Raw genomic sequence first — 22,442 nt, 5'->3', positions numbered from 1 at the left:
TCCTGGTCACTTTCCTTTAAAATAAACTTGTCATTCTCAGTAAGTCACTTGCACTTATGTCTGCTCTATGTTAATCATGGTAGGTAAAACTCCTGGCTGTCAATTCTTCATCCTTCATTTATTTGTGTTAGTTTTTTTTAAGGATTTACCCCTAAATCTCTAACACATGCATTTTAAATTGATTGACAGTTCTCAATCAGCCCTCCAAGACCGAGTGTGGATTAAATTCTTTTATAAGGCAGCATTTCATGTTTGCCACCACCAAAAAAGAGCTGGTAAAAGATTAACCTGCTTAAACAGCTTGCCGATATCTCCTACAGGCACCAATGATTAGATAGTATCAAAGGGCACAAGTGCCTTCCCTACGAACACACAGGTAGCCTGCTTTACATATGAATACTGGACGTTCAGTTTATAAGGTAGGACAAAAGTATGATATATGGTGTGTGTAGACTGTATACGGTATGTAAGGTCTTTAGCTTGCTCAGCGGTGTAAGGCTTTTGTTTCAAGATATTAAAAACATTGAAATTTCATTGCAAATGTGACTAAGATCAGAATAGAAATGAATGTTATCTGCTTTTCTGGATGAAAAAGCAACACTCATAGTTACCTTGTGTGCCATTCATGAACCCATTTCCAGTGCATAAGAGGCACAGAAGGTAGCTATGAGCATTACTAATTCAATTCACTCCATTTCTTTTTATATTCATATGTAATACAAAGGTTAAGGTGATTTTAATGTATTCTTACTGTATGTCACTCTTCTCAGAGGATATGCTCAGGTAATTGTACAAAAGTTAACACAGTATATTGTACATTCTAAATTACTCTTAAGTGCTAAGTTGTGTCAGAGAGATGCCTACAGTAAAATGGCAATTTTAGGAAAAACTGTAAACCTGGGGTGGTCATTTTTTATGACTGAGGTTCAGAGTAGAAAGAAAACTATTATTTGGGAAGCACTATGTGTTGCCAATGTGGTCCACAGGAGAGTACAGCACTTGGACTACTACAGCAGGTGTTTCTGAATGACATGTTATTGTTATTCATTCTGTCACTATTAAAAAAATAAGTTATGCTAGAGATAATTAGATCTGTAAATGTACAGTACATCCAAACTGGACATTGAAGCAGCAGCATCAAAAGAGATCAATTGACAAGTGAGCCAAACCGCTTTAACCACCACATGAGCCAGAAATAATAATAATAATAATAATAATTCATTACATTTATATAGCGCTTTTCTCAGTACTCAAAGCGCTATCCACACAGGGAGGAACCGGGAAGCGAACTCAAATCATCAGAACTCAGGAATATGTAAACTGAAAAGCAGCAGTTGGCATTGAATGATCGGATTGCTGGGTGGAAGAAGTGGAAAATTGCAGAAGCATGAAGTTAACAAACTTTTCAGCAAAGAGGAAAAGATATGTGTCCTGAAGTGCTTGAGCTACTGCAGCATACACTCCAGAACACTCAGGAGAGACAGGACCAAATGGTGGCTGGCAAATGAAGGCCAAAACCAAAAAAAATATATAAATAAACTTCTTATAAATAAAATAACTATTTTTTTAAATAAAAAAATAAACTTTTACACAAAATACGTTTTAAAGTTCTTACATATTAGTAACATAATTAAGTGGTAAAGTAAAGCTATTACTAGTTATATTAGGTGTATTAAGCAACGACAACAGATAAACAACATTGCACTCTATGCAGATCCAGGAGAAGAGACATCTTGGGAAAGCAGTAAAACAGTGATATAGTTGATTAACTGACCATACAACCCCATCCTGGGCATTCTATAATATTATAAATCGTTCATCAATAAAAATTCCATCAGTCCATTTGCCAGGGCAGCATACAGTAATTCACTTTGACGGTCCCATATCTCAAACAGAATTTGGCACAAGACAGACAGACAGACAGACAGACAGACAGACAGATAGATAGATAGATAGATAGATAGATAGATAGATAGATAGATAGATAGATAGATAGATAGATAGATAGATAGATAGATAGATACTTTATTAATCCCAAGGGGAAATTCACATACTCCAGCAGCAGCATACTGATAAAGCAAATATTAAATTAAAGAGTGATAACAATGCAGGTATACAGACAGACAATAACTTTGAATAATGTTAATGTTAATAATGTTAACGTTTACCCCCCCCCCGGGTGGAATTGAAGAGTCGCATAGTGTGGGGGAGGAATGATCTCCTCAGTCTGTCAGTGGAGCAGGAAAGTGACAGCAGCCCTAGACAGGACAGACGTCCATCTCATGGCTCAACTGCACACACACCATACTCACTCACAATGAGGCCAGTTTAGAGTCTCAAACCCTCAGAAATGATCAACCAGATTGCATTAATTTAAGAATAAAAGAGTTACTTTCCAGCACTAGTACTATTAAGGCACATGAATTCATTCAATACACATATGATCTAAATAAATTAATTAAGTTAATTACAAAACAGAATTCTAAAATGCACCCTTCCAAAGCTCACATAGTTACTAGTTAAAGATTGAAAAAAACACATAAAAGTATTTACACAGCACAAGCTGAATACAAGAATATTTTTATCACATATGAGGAAACCGTGCTTAATTCTAGTCCTAAACATTCAGTGTTCTTGAATTTATTGAGTATGTTCACATTTACCTTTTCTGTAAACCACAATTTGTATGGAAAATGGCAGTGACAGCACAGAAATTCAGGAACTATTACAATCAGAATGTTTTTTCAGTGTAGCTTTTGATAATACCAGCCAACATATTCTACTACAGAGAGTTCAGCTTTGCAGTTATCGTTCTAACATTGTTTTAATCAACAGGATAAGACTAAAGGCACCACTTCCTCTTTTCTGACAAGTTAGATATTGTGTTTCTCAAGTTTTCATTTTAGAGACCACTTATTTATCTTTTTATACAATTTATTGACTTTAAATGAGGTCATTTGAAAAAAACGTTACATTTCATTTGGGTGGCGCAGTGGTCTCCTGCTGCCTTGCAGTAAGGAGACCAGGGTTTCCATCCGATGTCCTCCCTTCATGGAATTTGCATGTTTTCCCTGTGTCCGCATGGGTTTCTTTTGGACGTGCCAGTTTCCTTCCACTGTCCAAAGACACACAGGTTAGGTGAACCGTTGATGTTAAATTGGCCCTAGTGTGTGCTTGGTGGTCCTGCATTGTTCCCTATGCTAGCTGAGCAGCTCCAGAAGCCACCACTCCCAACCAGTGACCCTGGTCAGGATTAAGTAGGTTAGAAAATGACATTACCTTTCTTTTTTTCTGCTGAAAATATTCAACTGTAATTATTATTAAATGTAAATGATTTTATTGTGTCATTCTAAACTGCATTAAACAAGTAAAAAAACAAACAAGCTTGTTCTTAAACTCTTAGAAAACAGCTCTTTTGTTGTGTCAAATGTGTGCAGGAAGCAAGAAAATAACGAAAATCCTCAACTCAAAATGTTGATCTTTAAGTCAACACAACTTGTTGGGTGTTTTCTTTGACACAGAGTCAACTTTATGGTAATCACGTTTCACACATAAAACCTGTTTATTCTGGTAAGATATCTCTCTATTATAAAAAAAAATCTTGTGACTTACAAGACTTTTTTCCTGCGACGAGACATGATCCTTGGAAGAGAGATCTTTTGAAGAGAGACACTGTAATGTCCCGAGAGACAGACAAGTCACGTCATACTTACAACCTTTGGAAGCAAGTCCCGTGATACACATGCAGAGCAGGTTAGAGATAATGGAAGTAGGAAAATTCGAAAGTCTCAAAAAAATGAGAGTAAAGATCGCATTAGCACAAACAAATGGAAAATATTACTCGGTGAAATAACGAAACAGCAAAAAGAGACTGCATAGTGTTTGAGGATGTCTGGGGGACAAGAGAGAAAAGGCAGGTGAGACAAAAGGACAGGTGCTGTACAGGCTTTTAAACATTCGAAGTGCAAAGCTGCACAAATTGCAGCAGCAAGCCAGCAGCAGCCACCAGCAGCTGATCAAGCAGAGGAGGTAAAAAAAAATGTATTTGTATCGCATTGTATCACCATTTAAGAGGGGTTTCGGAGGAGCGGCCGCATCTCCTTGGGGTGCATTCAGCCCCCCTCTTCACAATAACGCATAGCGTTGGTTTGAGGGGAAAGGGGTTGACGAGTGAAGCCCCCTAGTTTTGTAAAAATTAATGTGCAAAATAGTGAAACATGACTCCATTCATACATTTGTATGAAGCAGAACTGAGTAGTGTTGTAGTGTTACAAATACTGTAGTCAAGCTCATCGATACACCCAGAAATGATAGCTGTTCTTAACAATAAACTTTAGCTTCTTGTTAAGTTTACACCTGACTTTACAGTTTTATTTTTGCTCTTCCTTACCTTGTAAAATGTCTGAATGTCTGTATACCAGACTGTACACTATGATGAAAACATAAAAGTCTTTATTCATACTTTCACAATAAATTAAATTGTTGTAGGTGGAAGAACTTTAGCTATTTATAGTTGAAAATGTGTTGTAGCAAGTCATTTTTAAATTTATTGCATTATTCTGACTAGAAAGATTGTTATGGTAAGTTAAAACTTCATTTTCAGGATAAATTATTTTGATAATGAAAATAAAAATTAGGAATATCCACAGTTCAAACAAGTTCAATAAAGTATGTATCATTTTAATTTTGACTAGTACAAATGAAATTTTATGTATTGAAAATTGTAATTGTGACTATTCTAAGCGCTCTTCTTTACACTTAATATTAAAATTTATTTTGCATCTGGATTGCATCCAGATATAATTTAGCAAGATTACTTTTATACTCAAAATTAAAATGCATCTCCCATGTGCATAATGCACTTGGACAGCCAAAGTCAACTTCCCTGCACAAAATTTTAATCATCTTGTATTTTTTTCCATATTGCCAAATTGTCTGTTACATTGCGGGTGTTAGAGCACAGGCCTGTCTTTCAGCCACCACATTAACAATGCTAACATGTAAGACATCGCCACATCACGAGAAGGCGGTCCTACACAGCATGTTAAATCACTTATGCTGCTTTATTAGAGAACTATAAACAACGTGTTACACAGGTCAAAGAAATGATTACAAAAGAAGGACAAGGGTACAAACCACTAACCGCAAAATATACAATTTTAAATCAAAATCAGTCAGCAGTATTAGTGGCACCTTTACTGAAAGATATTATAGAATTCAAGTGACGGTGAGATATGAAGAAGGCAGATTCACCAGCGTTTGTGTGTCAGCTTTAATCCCTCCAGATGAGAGAATGTCCAGTTCCATTGTCTCAAAACACCACTCACATCTCCAGTTATTCCGTTTCAAATCAAAAACAACAGTGTCAGATCCCTGAGTGGGGGGTGGGGGGTGGATTGGGCGGTAGTATGTATTGTGATTTAGAGAGAATAAAAGTTAAAAGAACGATAACTTTTACAAGTCCTATAAATGCACACCGTGTATTACAGACACAACCAAATGTATGTGTGAACTGTATAATATCAACAAAAAGAGCAGCTCACTACTGAAAACGGCAAATATAGGAGTGAGTGGGGATCGAACCGGGGACTCTTAATTACAAGTCAGCAAGTCTTACCACTATGCCACTGAAGTTGTTGTCTCTTCCTTGAACTTTTTGTGAAAGTGTTTACTTGATCTTTGGACTTCAGGCTTCATACATTATATAATTTATGCCTACATTTTCTCATTTACTACTAAAATATGAAAAACATTTCTGTTTTAAAAATGTGTTTACACAGATTACTGTAGAAATGGAACACACATGAAATGCGTGTGTTCCAAATAGCCATCTATTATTTCCACTCTAAAACTCCAGCAGTTCAGTCACTCCTAGACAATCAAACAAGGCATGAGCTGGGAAAACTTAGTGAACGTTCTGCGATGGTGGGGGATGGAATAGCCGGCTGCTTACTGCTCGTCTTAATCAGCACATTTAGAAAACAAAAGACACTGGCGGAGAGGTGAGAACGGTTTTAAGGTGGGCCGGATCTACAAGTTTTTTCATAGACTCTGGTAATTCTAGTGTTAAGCCTGGGTGCATCAGCCATTTCCCTGAAACAAGTTATTATTAGCCAATATCCAACTGCAATTTGCAACAATAGTCTATTCAACAATACTGGAATGCTTTCTATTTTTTTCATAAATGAGTTACCTGTTTGTTTATAAGTGACTCAGCAAGTTACTTGATGCACAGCTCCAGTTTAGTGAGGTAGTCTTTTTCCAGTATGAAGTAGTTCCTGAACAACTTTCATAGTTTTGGCCATCATTTTAGTTTTTAGCTCCTGTGCACAGAGGTGCTGGATATGTTATGTTCAGTGGAACAGCCTTTTGTTTAGGAGTTAGTAGGAGAATAGTCGGCAACCATAGCAGACCCAGGTAAAAGGAATCCATTATAAATACATTTCTGATGTTAAGATTGATCCAGAATCAAAGCCAAAAAACAAAACATGAGTGGCAAAACAGATTTGCTTTCCATAAAATATTTTTGTTTTGGTTCCTGAGTACTAGCCTTTCCTTTGCTTATAAAATTTCAGATGATTTACTGTGTGCTCAATCTGCTTTTATAGAGTAATTATGGCCTGGCAAGGTATGCTCCCTGTTGCCTGGCAATGGACTGTCTTTACAGCTGAAAAATGGATGCACCCAATAGAAGAACATGGAGAATATAAAAAAAAATTAAAACTTTAGGAGGTAAAAATAAATACTACATCAGATCAAAGGAGAAACATCAGAAATTAAATTCTAAAGTAGCAAAGCAGGGCCATTTCGATTTGCATACAGCTTCATGAAACTGACACTAAAATTTCTTCCTATGGCAACTTCTTAATTCTGAAATGTGAAGTTCACTAAAAAAAAAATTTTTTTTTTTTTGGAGGGGCATTAATTTTTGTTCTGCTGAGTAATTTTGTTCACATCACTTCAGAGGTACTGTTTTTTAAACATGTGGCATGCTGCCTATTTTTTTACACACAGTCATACCAAAACACACACTCATACACATTACTGTGTTTTCACCACAGAAGAGCTCACTACACGGAAAGTCACTTGCTCCAATATTGTTCTAGCAACTGACCTATCCCGTTTCTTGATTCCTGCAGATCAAGAGATTTGTGTCTCCAGTGCATCTTTAGGATTGTGATTGCAAAGATTGTCATCATAATTAGGGTTAGCACAACACAACCCAGACACATCAACGATATGTCTACATGAGACAGAAAACAAGTCTGAAGATTTTTCAATAGAGACCTTTCTTTAAGGGCGGCACGGTGGCGCAGTGGGTAGCGCTGCTGCCTCGCAGTTGGGAGACCTGGGGACCTGGGTTCGATTCCCGGGTCCTCCCTGCGTGGAGTTTGCATGTTCTCCCCGTGTCTGCGTGGGTTTCCTCCGGGCGCTCCGGTTTCCTCCCACAATCCAAAGACATGCAGGTTAGGTGGATTGTCGATTCTAAATTGGCCCTAGTGTGTGCTTGGTGTGTGGGTGTGTTTGTGTGTGTCCTGCGGTGGGTTGGCACCCTGCCCGGGATTGGTTCCCTGCCTTGTGTCCTGTGTTGGCTGGGATTGGCTCCGGCAGACCCCCGTGACCCGGTTTGGATTCAGCGGGTTGGAAAATGGATGGATGGATGGACCTTTCTTTAAATGCTAAATGAGGTGAGAGGCAGGCACATGTGGAATTAATGCATGAAACTTATATGCTTCTGGGGTCATGGCAAAAATTTCAAAGAAGCAAAATGTAATTTCTTTTGTGTGAAGCATTCAGTTTCATGAGAATTATTTCACTCACTAGCAGTAACAAATATCAATCCAAAATTACTAAAAAGAGAGATATAAACCCCAAAATAAACAAAAAATATTTTTTTCCTGGCAGAGTATATGAGGCTAGTGTGTGATGGGGGCCATTCTATCTATTTAAAAAGACAAAGGCCAAGTACTTTGTGAAAAAATATTTGTAAATAATAACACATTCACATTTCAGGAATCATAGGGTGCAAACAGGAGTCATTTGAACCAGTGTATGCACAAGGACTATATGTTGCACATAGGCATTGCACTCCCCAGATAACCTTGGTGTCTCCACCATTCACTTAGCTTCCGACACCACAGTATTGCATTGGGCTGCTAAGCTGCAGAACGATTTATCTCACTTAGGTTGTCCTTTACATTCTTAACATTTGTAAACTGCCAGTATCTAAAATATGCCCATCCGTAAACCCACCCATTTATTATTGAATCCACTGTGGGCAGTTGGCACTGGAACCTAAATTAGTGGTGAGAGATGCAAGGCAGGAAGCAAATCATGGATGGGGGTGCCATACCAACATATAGTTAGGTCCATAAATATTTGGACAGAGACAACTTTTTTCTAATTTTGGTTCTGTACATTACCACAATGAATTTTAAATTAAACAACTCAGATGCAGTTGAAGTGTAGACTTTCAGCTTTAATTCAGTAGGGTGTACAAAACGATTGCATAAAAATGTGACACAAGTAAAGTATTTTTTTAACACAATCCCTTCATTTCAGGGGCTCAAAAGTAATTGGACAAATTAAATAACTGGAAATAAAATGTTCATTTCTAATACTTGGTTGAAAACCCTTTGCTGGCAATGACAGCCTGAAGTCTTGAACTCATGGACATCACCAGATGCTGGGTTTCCTCCTTTATAATGCTCTGGCAGGCATTTACTGCAGTGGTTTTGTTGCTGTTTGTTTGTGTGGCCTTTCTGTCCGAAGTTTAGTCTTCAACAAGTGAAATGCATGCTCAATTGGGTTAAGAGCAGGTGACTGACTTGGCCATTCAAGAATTTTCCACTTCTTTGCTTTAATAAACTCCTGGGCTGCTTTGGCTGTATGTTTTGGGAAATTGTCCATCTGTATCATGAAATGCCGCCCAATCAATTTGACTGAATTCAGCTGGATTTGAGCAGACAGTATGTCTCTGAACACCTCAGAATTCATTCGGCTGCTTCTGTCCTGTATCACATCATCAATAAACACTAGTGTCCCAGTGCCACTGGCAGACGTGCACGCCCAAGCCATCACACTGCCTCCACTGTATTTTACAGATGATGGGGTATGCTTTGGATAATGAGTTGTTCCACACCTTCTCCATACTTTTTTCTTGTCATCATTCTGGTAGAGGTTGATCTTGGTTTCATCTGTCCAAAGAATGTTTTTCCAGAACTGTGCTGGCTTTTTTAGATGTTCTTTAGCAAAGTCCAATCTAGCCTTTCTATTCTTGAGGTTTATGAGTGGCTTGCACCTTGCAGTGCACCCTCTGTATTTACTTTCATGCAGTCTTCCCTTTATGGTAGACTTGGATATCGATACGCCTACCCCCTGGAGAGTGTTGTTCACTTGGTTGGCTGTTGTGAAGGGGTTTCTCTTCACCATGGAAATGATTCTGCGATCAGTGTTGCCGAGTTCACCAGTGCTTGCTTTCTTTCTCAGGATGTACCAAACTGCAGATTTTGCCACTCATAATATTGTAGCAATTTTTCTGTTTTCGCAGCTTAAGGATGGCTTCTTTCACCTGCATGGAGAGCTCCTTTGACTGCATGTTGTCTGTTCATAGTAAAATCTTCCACATGCAAGCACCACACCTCAAATCAACTCCAGGCCTTTTATCTGCTTAATTGATAATGACATAACGACGGACTTGCCCACATCTGCCCATGAAATAGCCTTTGAGTCAATTGTCCAATTACCTTTGAGCCCCTGAAATGAAGGGATTGTGTTAAAAAAATGCTTTAGTTGCCTCACATTTTTATGCAATCATTTTGTTCACCCCACTGAATTAAAAAGCTGAAAGTCTGCACTTCTACTGCATGTGAGTTGTTTAATTTAAAATTCATTGTGGTAATGTACAGAACCAAAATTAGAAAAAAGTTGTCTCTGTCCAAATATTTATGGACCTAACTGTATTTATTCACACTAGCAATTCAGAGGTGCTCATTAGTCAAACATAGACAGTGACAGAGCCAAGATTCAATTCCATGGCTCTGAATTTCTGATGACAAAAATAAAACCTGCATCCAACTCATCTATCCTTTACTCCATCTTACAGGTCCATCCATAGTAGACTTTTTACTTGATTTACCTTTGACCTCCTTCCATTATCACTTAAATTACACAAGTGCCATATCCACCTTTTGTTTTAAAAGAGGTTGCTACATCACTTGCATTAATGTCACAGAATTGTACCTTGTCCCTCTGGAAAATTTTATATTAAGCAATGGGCCCCGTCCCAGTCCATACATTCTATTGCATTTCTTGTATATAAAAAAAAAAAAATCCATTTACATAGGTGAAACAGGCAATATGTTTCAGTTCTCAATGTCAGCTTTTCACATCCTCTGATTCCAGCCATACTGATCTCAACATTTTCTTTCTCTCACAGGGTCTCAGAGACAAAGAAAACAGGGAAAAAGTTGGGCTCACCTCCAAACTTGGATCACACATTTCTTCAGTACTAAATGACCAATTTAATTTTTAATCACACTATTCATCTCCTGTAATTGTTGCTTTGTGCACCCATGACTGTCCCAATTTACTTCTCCTAATTGTTTCCTTATTTCTCTTGTATATTTTTAGCTTGTCTTTTCTCATTTTACACCAATACCAGAAAAAGGCTACACAGCCAAATGTTGCATCGCTAAGCTTCTTTTCAGAATGGAAATCATTTTTACATATTTCTTCCTTTTACAGAATCATACTCCATACTGTATGTGTATATATATATATATATACACACACATATATATATATATATATACATACACTAAACATATATACTGCCAATTCCTAGGTTAATAATGGTAAAAAGTGGTGCTCTCAGGCTGCATATTATGAAATGTTGATGCAACTTAATCCTGAACTACTGTAATGTGTAACAATCCTTGAAATAATATGGTAAGATGGCAGGTAGCATGTCGAGCATCCCATTGATATTACCATATTACAAAATTTTTGTGTCCAATGAAATGAATGTATTAAATTTTGTATCTTACAGATGCCCACACACTTTTTAATGGAAAAGCCTGACATCAATGAAGTACATCTAAACATTCTTCTACTGGGAAGACCTCAAAGTGGGAAAAGTGCAACAGGAAACATTCTTCTAGGAAGCTATGAATTTGAGAGCAGACTTTCCCTTGGCTCAGTGACACAGTCTTGTGAACTTTGTCAGGGACGATTTTCAAGTTTTTTTCGTCGCAATGGAAGAGAAGCAACGCTCTGTGTTAATATCCTTGATACTCCCGCTTTCCCACACTCCTATCTCAAAGCCAGCGAGGTGAAGAATGACATTCATGAAGCCCTTTTGGAAAAGTTCCAACGAGGTCTTGATGCCGTAGTGCTGGTTTTAAGGGCAGATGTGGCCTTCAGTGAAGAGGACTTTAAATGTATACAACTTGCTGAGGTACATCAAAAACATTCTATGTATACCAATTGTTAAAATCAGCTATAGTTTTTTTCCCTATAAACCATTAAAATTAAATAACATGCACATTTGCTAGTTAGAATTCAAAACAAAACAATCTTTTTAAATGATCAGGTAACAATCACGTTTGCATGTACTATAGAGTTTTGTAGTAAGCATCTCAATCATGTTGTTGTAGCATGTGTACTGAGGAATGAAGAGTGGGTGAAATAAACTTGATAACTGAGCAAGCAAGAGGGGCGGAATGATCTGTACCCAGATAAGAAATGTAGTAGACTGACATCATGTCAAGAGCCAAGCTGCTTCATACACTCAGAGAGGTTAGGATAGATTCTGTTCAGACACAACTCTGTAGAATGAGAAGTGCTGGAAAATCAATGAACAAATCAATGACCATATAAATACACAATGCTAATATTTAGCTAATTTGGGTAGTCATAATAAAATGAATGCCGAATGCAGTATTTAAAGCTCAGTTATGGCTAAAAATGTGGAAATGTCTCATAAATGTACATCACATTGATAGAAATTAATAATGTGTAGCACAAGGATGTAACATTTTTTTTCAAGTATAGTATGAATGGTTGCATTGAGTTAGAGAAATAGTAACAAATTAATCAATGCAGTATTAACCTTTTCTTATTTACTGTTTTAGTCTGGTTTCAGCCAGGAAATAAAGATGAGAAGAAATAAACAAGTATGAGGTCTTGGAATGGCAAATTACTTTGCCACCTTAAAGAAAAACAGCAACATGTTTCCAAGAACAATGTCCTTTGAAGTGGGCAAACCAAAATTAAGCTGGGATTTCAGGTTACATTGACAACAACTAAAACAATTTCCAAAAACAAAAGGGCACACTTGTCCAATTATAAAAGTATGGATCAATTGCCATATAAATCTTTTGTGAAGTGTAACTGAATCATATGCCATTACATTCCCCATTTTACTTAGACTGCATTCTCAAGTGCTTCATGATAAATCTAACATAAGTATATTCAAATCTTAGATAACAATATTTAATTCTTTCAGAAGGCACATCTCTCCATTTTTAAAAATGTATTTCCTTATTCCCAAGTGTATCAGTAAAACACAGAAACCAATAATCAAAGGAATGTCAGCCACAGGATCATATAGGACATAACAATTAATTAAAAAGCACATATTTGTGAGAAGAGAGCACTCGCACAGACACAGAAAGTGCCAGCACAAAAAACGTCAGTAACTAGGTATGGAATCAAATCCAGGTTCCCACAGCTATGAGGAAGCATCCCTAGCCACTATGAAACCATGATGTCCCAGGTACAGGAAAAATGGATATAAAAATGAAGGCTAAAACGCTTTGCCTATTTACCCTTTACCGTTTACTCCAGATCCTTGGACACCTAATTCATCAGGCATGATGTCTGTGTCTGTGCAACATTTAGAGGCTTAATATACACAATTAAGGCCACATTTGTTAAGCTAAATCTAAAATTCCATTCTTTCAATATTTTCCCTATGCCAACTGAAGCTACTGTTAGAGCAGTTACATCCACCCATAACATTTTCCAGATGTTCCTGAACTGTGCACCATCTTTGTTACTGGTTAATCAAAACCACCCCAGCTCATTGTCACCTCACGGTGTCCTTGGCACACCTCCCTTTGTGTTCCCAGATCGGCACATAAATTGTTAAGAAGTTGACATCCATACATGCATTTTTGTTTGTTATAGTCTGATAAATGGAATTTTCCTGAGTTTATCCCTTTTCATACCTGCTTACTTCAACTACAGGGCTACTCTCACCCACACTGGGTTCAGGACAAGAAGCAGCCGAGGAGATGGCTTCAGTATATTGTAGGACACACTTACTCATAGTGGGTCAAATTAATCAACACATATTTAAATCATATTTGTATAATGACATTTAATCAATGTAAGGGATAACTTATTTTATTTTTTCCCATTCTCTTCAGGAACTTCTTGATTTTGAGTGGAGGAATTACTTCTACATTATTTTCACCCATCATGATAGATTTGAAGAAAACGGACTGAAATTGGAAGAGCAGCTAAGTAATGCTCCAAGAGCCTTAAAAGTCCTGTTGGAATCTGCCAAAAACAGATATCATTTTGTGAACAGTGTTGCTCCCTGGCTACATGCAGAGGGAAGACCAGTCCTGGAAAAACTGCTCAGCCTCTCTCAACAAAATAAATACAAATCACTCAAGTTTAAACCATCTGCCTCCTCACTGCAGCACACAGGGTAGTGAAAGATGTAGCATTATCAAATCTGCTTAATCCAATTCAGGGTACCTGGGGTGCAATAGCGTATCCCAGTAGCTCTTGTCTCAAGAAAGAAATCATCTCTCTGACAGTGGGGCAGTCAATTGTTTTATTTTGTTCATTACATAATTACATGGTCAGCTGTGCAGCAAAGTTTTCTTTATGTCACTTAAATAAAAGCCTCATGAATGTGTAAAATATATTAATTGGATCATAAGGTAATTTACAGTAGTTGAGGCCTTTTATGGAAAAGAGTGAAGTATTAAAAAAAAAAAAAAAAACACGCAACCCCTCAGAGCCAGCGGCTACCCAACACAAAAAACAACATTTAACACCAAGTATAGGACACCTGTCTTGAACATGACACATACACCCTGCACTCACTTTCACACAAATACACTGGGCCAATTCAGAGTCACCAGTTTACCTAAGATGCAATACATTAGAAATAAACTTAACTGATAAGTAGGTGTTTAGCATTTGAAGTCTGGCTCAAAGCAACCTTGTGTTAAGTATAAATGAAACTCAATATTTAATTAAATGATAAACAATTCATAACTTACTGCAAACTTAACTTTTAAGAATGACTGGTAATGATATGAACCAAAACAATTGTTTATATTTATCTGTATTTGCTTTAAAATGTATGTCATGTTTTTACAATTATGGCTTATTATAAAAGACTACAACTTTCTGACACTGGGTGGCAGCAACACTAAATGCTGGGTTCAAATCCCATTCCCTGATTGTCAGCTATATGATTTTACTCCTATATCTCAAACACTCTAAATTGCATAGTGTTTTCTACAATGGACTAGCACCTCTTCCAGGTTTTGTTGATACTTTGTGACCAATGCTGCTGGGATAGGTACTACTGAGTGTAATAACAGAAAGAGAGCAAATGACATTTATTGTACTTGCCTGATATTTTTCTGATGTATTACGAATATTTAATGAAATGTGCAAAAACGTTTGTGACTAGTTTATTATTAATATAGCTTTTACTTGTTTAAATGTCAATTGTAAGAATTTACTGAATTTTAATTGTGTGTTGCTTCGTATAAAAACAATTACTTAAGTGCAGTTTGAAGATTAACTGCACAGGAACTTTTTGTTCTTACAGTGCAAAGTTGGGGCTTACCATATATCATCATCCTTGAAGTCTACCGAGTAATAGTGCATGGAACATCACTTCTTACAAGCACTCTAATCATAAATCCTTTACTAGTCATCTCATGGTTATTAATTCAATAATTATAGGCCTACTTATTAAGTTACGGGTATAAGGTATACTTGACTAGCCACCTTTAAGTGCTGATGACACTTGATTTGCTGTAAACGTTTTTAGCCCTTATACCAATCTTTGACACTCTATTTCCTGCTATTAATTTCTTCCACTACTTTTTATTTCCATACTAATTTTGCCACTAAATGTGACTCGTGAACTAGATATAATGTGTGTGAAAAGCTATTCTGCACAATAATTTTTGTAAGATCTTGTTATTACCCAGTGGTAACAGTTCATATTTAGAGTTTTCAAGCTGGGTGTATTTTCATTCAGCCGTGTCTGTGCAATCCTGTTCTGGAACTCTGCAGCAAATTAAGAACATCACAAATCATCTTTGGATTTCTAAGGCCATTTATCAACCCTTTTCTCTCTTCCTCAAATATCGCTGGCTCTAATAACCTTATCAAATGTCACTCCCTGTGTATTTTCTTCAGCACAAGATTAATGACATATAAAACATTTCATGGCAGTCTTGTCTCGTGCTGGTCATCAACTTCATCACTATTACACATAGCAAAAGATTAAGAAAAGATCTCTATTAAATGACGACCTTCAATTCAAAACTTCCATTATCCCCATCATAATTGTTCATGCTTGTTCATGCATCAGGCTTTATATACTACCTTAAAAATAAAAATAGAATGCTTCCATGTTAGATGGTAAATTGCAGCTAATAATAAAACTGCACATTTTAGGTGGAAGGTAGTTTATACATTTACATTCAAGACATCGAAAATATTTTGTATTGGGCAATTTCACACCAGCGGTTTTATTTTTTTGTGAAAGTAGACACAAGAGTATTAACTTCAAATTGTAGAATCTAAAGATCTTTATTTTTATGGTCATGTTTTTGACAGGAGCCTCTGTGTTTGTAATTGCTTTCAAAATATAATGTGTGAAAAAAAACTCATTTAATTCCACTGTTACTCATGGTCTGTGCCTTGCAGACACCTTTTCCTTTGACTTCAAATGACACTCCTTTGTAAGTTGCCACACACTTCTCATTAGTACGAAGATCAGGTTGCACTTGCTCCCAGATTTTCTTCTTGGGATTTAGCTCCTTGTCTGGTTCTCCTAAGAGAAAGACAAAAACACAATGATGATTACAATGGTTTAAATAAACAGTATATTTTGGTGAATTAGTTATATTTGAAAATAAATTAGTACAGAAATATCAAATTGTTATAACGTAAACAAACCTAATGAAGTAAGGCCTGTAAATTTCTAAAAACTAGAATTGTACACAGTAACTGAAATGAAATACTAATACTTCCTTCCAATAGGCTGCAATGCTTCTGTCTATTTTTGCTACAGTTGTCTAAGTTGAATAAATGATAGTAACAGTATTATCACCGATGCGAAAAGGCAGTCCATGGTGTAATTGTTTTATTTTGTGGTTCCTCAATTTCTTAACAAGAAATAGAAATAAATAAAGACATTGAAGACCCTGAAAAGGAGCCCATTTTATTATTGGATATTTATGTATTTATACATCCTGATTTTGTGATTTTTAAATTAAATCTGACTTTTTCCAGGTCAAAAAAGGTAACACTACATTGCAATAACAACAGTTGCAATGACTTTGATTTGGCGAAACTCAAAAAATATCTATGTAGAAAAAGAACATGACATCAAGAAAAATCAATTTCCAGAAAACACAGACAACAAATTTAATAAAAATGCTCTTAGACATATCAGTCAAATTAAGTTCATGGACCTTACAGCTTGTGGATAAATACGGTTATTAAATCTGGCAGTCTGAGTCTTCACTAATCTAAGCTGTCAACCAGATGTAAGATGAAGTATGATCATTCAGAAATGACTGTCTGCAAAGGTGGAGTGAATCTACAATGCAGAGAAGATAACTAATAATTTTGAAAAACAAACACAACTTCTCTAACTGTTTCCTGTCCTCAGTAGAAAATAGCAAACTGTTCACAACACTTTCAATAATTGATTTGTAAAAAAACAGTCATTGTGACATGACAATATGATCTTCAACTGTAAAATATATAAATATTTTTCTTAAGAAATAATAACATTAAATATGTAGCCTGCAGCTGTATTTTAGACAATCATGAATTTTAATAGGATATATGTTTGGTAGTTTGGTAGTTATTCAGATAAGTATTACTCAGCATCATGCTAAAATACTCTCATGACAAACTCCTTCTTATTAAACAGTTTGTCCAGAGCAAATGGTCTGACTGCAACATCCTAAAGGACGCCGGTATTTTGCAGCGCCCGAAATATATACATCGCGGGTCAGGTCGCCGCCACCGCCGGGCTGCGAATGAAAAGACCACCGGCAGCATTTGCTCAGGAATACGCCGTCCTTCTCATGACCCTGGAAATAGAATTGTCAGTGTGCCAAATTTGCATTATGTGGGAATAAACCCTGATTGCGGCTCTGTGCAGAAAGAAGCCTCATTATGTAATATTGCACTGTTTAACTCGAGGTCTCTTAATGGCAAAGCATTGGTGTTGTCAGAACTCATCACTGACACCAAACTTGATATTCTGTGTCTAACGGAGACTTGGCAAAAACCAAACGAATTTGCGTCTCTCACGGAGGCGACTCCAATTGGTTTCACTTTCCACTCAGAGCCTCGCAGCTCAAGACATGGCGGCGGGCTGGCAGTAATTATCAGAGAAGACTTAAACGTTAAAAGAATCCCAATTGACTTCCCATTGTCTTTTGAGTGCCTGGCTCTTAAACTAACAACGGAATCAGGTCCTGTCTCACTCATTGTTCTTTATCGTCCCCCAAAATACAATGCATTCTTCTTATCCGATCTGATTGAACTTTTGACCCACCTAAGCTCTTACTCTCAGAGAATTATCCTTCTTGGTGATTTCAACATCCATATTGACACCCCCACATCTAAACTGAGAAATGAATTCCTGTCCTTACTGGACTGTTTTGACTTGACACAACATGTTGATTTTCCAACCCATTGTGGCGGTCATATATTGGACCTGATCTGCACTTCTGGACTATCTGTTGCCAACATTTACAGCACTGATTTGGGACTCTCTGACCATAAAGCAGTATTTTTCACTGTCTCATTACCTCTCCCACCTCTTACCTGTAAACGACAAATTTCTTACAGAAACCTTAAAAATATCTGTCCCTCTATCCTTTCTGGATCCATTTCTGATCTTTTACTGTCTGCACCTATTCCATCAACACTAGATAGTCTTGTTGACCACTATAACTCAGCCCTTCACTCAGCATTAGATAAAACAGCTCCTTTAAAACATAAGGAGGTTTCCTTTAAACGTTCAGCTCCTTGGTATAACTCAGAATTGCGATCTATGAAAGCAGCTGGCCGACGCCTTGAGAGAATGTCACGTAAGACTGGCCTCACCGTGCACATCCAGGCTTTCTCTGACCACCAAAGAGCTTACAGAGAAGCACTAACTTCTGCCAAGAACACCCATTATGGCAGAATAATAGAAAGTAGCCATGATAACCCAAGGGTTTTGTTCTCTGTAGTTAATAAACTACTCGAACCCGCATCTGGTCCAACTACCTCTTCTACTGAAGTCTGTGAGGAATTCCTCCACTTTTTCCGTAACAAAATTAAAGATCTAAATAATTCAACCAACATAAATACATCATCTGTTTATATCTCTCCCTGTTTTCCCACTCCATCCAGCTCCTTCTCTAAGTTCTCACCAGTCACATCTGCGTTTGTTAATGACCTGCTTTATAAGATGAGGCCGACTACTTGTGTACTGGACCCCATCCCCACCACACTACTTAAATCCTGCCTTCATGCCATAATCCCGACTGTTACAACAATAATAAACTCATCCCTTGATACTGGCTCTGTGCCGCTCACTTTTAAAATTGCTTCTGTAACCCCAACGTTAAAAAAGTCTGGCCTTGATGCTGACAATCTTAACAATTTCCGGCCTATTTCCCACTTACCTTTCCTGTCAAAAGTTCTTGAGCGTGTTGTAGCTTCCCAACTCACCAATTACCTAACCTCTAATAATTTGATGGAACCCTTTCAGTCTGGTTTCAGGGCGCGGCACAGCCGTGAAACTGCTCTGCTACGGGTAACCAATGATTTGCTTATGGCAGCAGACTCTGGACAAACCAGCATATTAATTCTGTTAGACCTCAGTGCAGCATTTGACACTGTCAGACATGACATCCTACTGTTCAGAATGGAGAACATGCTGGGTATCTCTGGCACTGCCCTCCAGTGGTTCAAGTCCTATCTGACTGATAGGCAAGAGTTTGTTAGTCTTGGCAACAGTAGATCCAGCTCAGCGCCAGTCACACAAGGAGTCCCTCAGGGCTTTGTCCTCAGTCCTCTGCTTTTCTGTATTTATATGCTTCCCCTTGGCCATATTATCCGTAGTTATGGATTGGGTTATCATTTTTATGCAGATGATACTCAGCTCTACTTCAATGTTAAAAGTGGAACTTCATCAGAGCTTTCTCAGCTCACAACCTGCCTTAGTGAAATTAAAACCTGGATGGAGCAGAACTCTTTAAAATTAAATTGCAATAAAACTGAACTCCTGCAAATTGGGACTAAAATGCAACTTAATAAAATGAGCTCCTTCCCAGTCCATCTTGGCAGTGATCTCATCAGACCTGCCTCTACTGTAAAAAATCTTGGTGTCATTTTTGACTCCTCCCTCACTTATTCCGCCCACATAAATCACATTAAGAAACTTTCTTACTTTCACCTCCGTAACATATCCCGTGTTCGCTCCTTCCTCTCCTTCTCTAATGCTGAGAAACTTGTCCATGCTTTTATCACATCCCGCATCGATTATTGTAATTCCCTACTGGCAGGTGCCCCTTCTAATCTTATATCACAGCTCCAGCTTATTCAAAACTCAGCTGCAAGAGTCCTTACTCGAACCAGCAGCAGCGAGCACATCACACCCATCCTGCTCCGCCTTCACTGGCTCCCTGTGTCCTACAGAATCGAATATAAAATCCTACTAATAACCTACAAAGCTTTAAATAACCTCGCGCCAAACTACATCAGTGACCTTCTCCATCACTATGTGCCTACCCGCCCACTAAGGTCCTCTGATTCTGGTAATCTTGTTGTGCCCGTCACTAATCTACACTCCATGGGTGACAGGGCCTTCAGCTGTATAGCGCCCAGACTCTGGAATGACCTACCAAAATTAATCAGGTCAGCTGACTCCATGAATTCTTTTAAAAAACAACTCAAAACTCATCTGTTCAGGAAGGCTTTTAGCTCTACTTGACTTTATTACCTTTCTCTCAGTTTACTTCTTTGTCAAGATGCTCATGTAACCTGTGTGTGTGTGTGAGACCATCAATTATGTTGTCTGTTTTTTTTTTGTTTTTTTTGTTTGTTTTTTTTTCAGAATTTACTGTCTTAATCTTCTTTGTTTATTTATCTGGTTTGTACAATGCTATATACTGTATATTTATTCTGTAAGTGCCTTGAGCATGGGAAAGGCGCTATATAAATAAAATGTATTATTATTATTATTATTATTAGTGGTAAAAGTACTAATACAAACTCATGAGACAGAAAGGTCAATGATATCCAATGGACAAGATAACCTATTTTTGAATTGGTAAATGTGTCAGTCATGGAACAATCAGAAGCCCATTTCTTTAACAATGCTATTATTCTCTTCCCTGTTTAGTACTGGAATATTCACATCAACCAGCTATGTGTATTCCACAGGTTGAGCCTTTGAGTATACTCAGGGCTCTCAATACAGTAAGCAAAAATATGACAAAAATGTTAATGTTTAAAACATGATTCAGTTATGTGCTGGACAGTTATAGGGCATGAAATTATGGCTGGATGTAGAACATACCTGTGACCAACAGAGAACAAATTAAAAAGTAGTCAAAAAAGGGAGGAAATTCAAGCAAAGATAATGCAAAAAAATGCAAAATAAAGATCATAAATACATGTATGTAAACCCTACAAAAATGAAAAAGAACACAAGGGAAAAGCAACCCCACTTAGAGATGTAGTGCTGAGCTAAGAGAGATGTCTGTTCAATTGCCACAATTACTTGTGTTCCAGACCAGTCTTAGAAAATGGACAGTGACATGAATACATCTGAACATGGACAAGAAAAAAGCAACACAATCAATAAAGACTAGAAACATCCAATTTAGTCACTACTGTATCTCAACAGAATATATTTTTTTTAAAATATCGACTTCCAAGGAGCGAGAAATAAAGCAGACATTTCAATATATATAGGGAACCTAAGAGAAGCCAAAAAAAAAAAAACTGTTTTAGAACATTTTTGGCAGCGCTTTGTTAGGCTCAGTATTTTGTCTTAGTTTTGTTAAAAGAAAAAAAAAAATGCCCAGAAGTTGGCAATAGCTATAAAATTTCAGAAAACACTGGCACACAATAAGTCAAAAACACCCATAAAACAAACAGTGCTTCAAAAATGTACAAGTCAGTGCATTCAGTTAATTTGTGAAAATTTTCCAAAAGCATTCAAATTAAATTTACAGTGTGTTTTTCAACGAAGTACTATTATATATTACAGTTAAAATCATTATTGCTTCTGGATCAAGGAGAAATAGCTACAAACGTACTTACTTTAGAAGGGTGAGATGAATAAATTTGGAGAACAAAATACACCCTCAAACAAAAATATTTGATAGATGGCAAAAATACAAGAACCATGAAAAAAAAAGCAAAAAACTTTGGTACATGGCAAAGTAATATCAATGCCTCCACAAAAGAAGCAACTTGGTAACAATAAAAGTTTTAATTCACTGACTAACTGAACATAGGTACCTGGAAACCCCTCACATGTCACTCGATCTCCTGGTATAGCCCCAGCTGGAGGGTCAAGAATTTCTACTTTATCAGGAGAACTGGCACACATCACCATTGCCTGAGAGATCACTCCCCTCATCTTTGCAGGCTTCAAATTGCAAAGTAGTACAGCCATCCTGTTTTGCATCTGTCAAAAGATAATACCCACAATTTATTTATTGACAAGGAATAAACATAAATAAATCAATGAAATAATGGCACAGGTATCCTCAAACTAGAAACAACATTGGTTTTATATAGCATAGATCATGGCAAATGTGAACCCTTCTGCTTTACAGGTATTTTACCAAGAAAAAAAAAACAGTTTGTCCAAACCTAATTTTTTGCATTAATCAATACTTGTCAATATAAAAACCTTGAGTGAACCAATAACACAACATTTAAATACACATTTAGTGTACTGACTGACTCATTATCTCACACTTTTTTGACCGTGCTTCTGGTAAGCCCCAAACCCTTAGAAATGGTTTTATAACCCCTTTAAGACTGACAGACTGAATCAACTTTGTTTCTCGGGTTTTTGCTATGATTTTTGATCCTCACATGACTAGCCCAAACAACCATACTGTGGACAAAAGAAAAATAAC

The 22,442-nt window shown here is 37.1% G+C and overlaps 2 protein-coding genes across 3 annotated transcripts in view; one reads left to right on the top strand and one right to left on the bottom strand.

Annotated features, from left to right (window-relative positions):
- The first annotated feature begins 294 nt into the window (after positions 1-294).
- Positions 295-13,926, top strand: LOC114654573 (GTPase IMAP family member GIMD1-like). The gene is made up of 3 exons (XM_028805199.2): positions 295-419; positions 11,051-11,458; positions 13,434-13,926. The coding sequence occupies exons 1-3, from the start codon at positions 393-395 to the stop codon at positions 13,722-13,724; spliced, it is 726 nt and encodes a 241-aa protein (XP_028661032.1). The 5' UTR covers positions 295-392; the 3' UTR covers positions 13,725-13,926.
- A 1,913-nt stretch (positions 13,927-15,839) lies between these two features.
- The window catches only part of aimp1a (aminoacyl tRNA synthetase complex interacting multifunctional protein 1a), a 105,087-nt gene continuing 98,484 nt past the window's right edge, over positions 15,840-22,442 (bottom strand). For both annotated transcript variants that reach the window (XM_028805197.2, XM_028805198.2), the window contains exons 6-7: positions 21,814-21,982; positions 15,840-16,102 (exon numbers count right to left, since the gene is read on the bottom strand). In XM_028805197.2, the coding sequence (XP_028661030.1) occupies positions 15,936-16,102; positions 21,814-21,982 (336 nt within the window). In that variant the 3' untranslated portion in view covers positions 15,840-15,935. The remainder of the gene's footprint in view (positions 16,103-21,813; positions 21,983-22,442) is intronic.

This window comes from Erpetoichthys calabaricus, chromosome 7 (assembly GCF_900747795.2).
Source record: "Erpetoichthys calabaricus chromosome 7, fErpCal1.3, whole genome shotgun sequence".
In the NCBI taxonomy this organism is placed as follows: Eukaryota; Metazoa; Chordata; class Cladistia; order Polypteriformes; family Polypteridae; genus Erpetoichthys; species Erpetoichthys calabaricus.
This window is presented reverse-complemented; position numbering and strand designations above follow the sequence as displayed.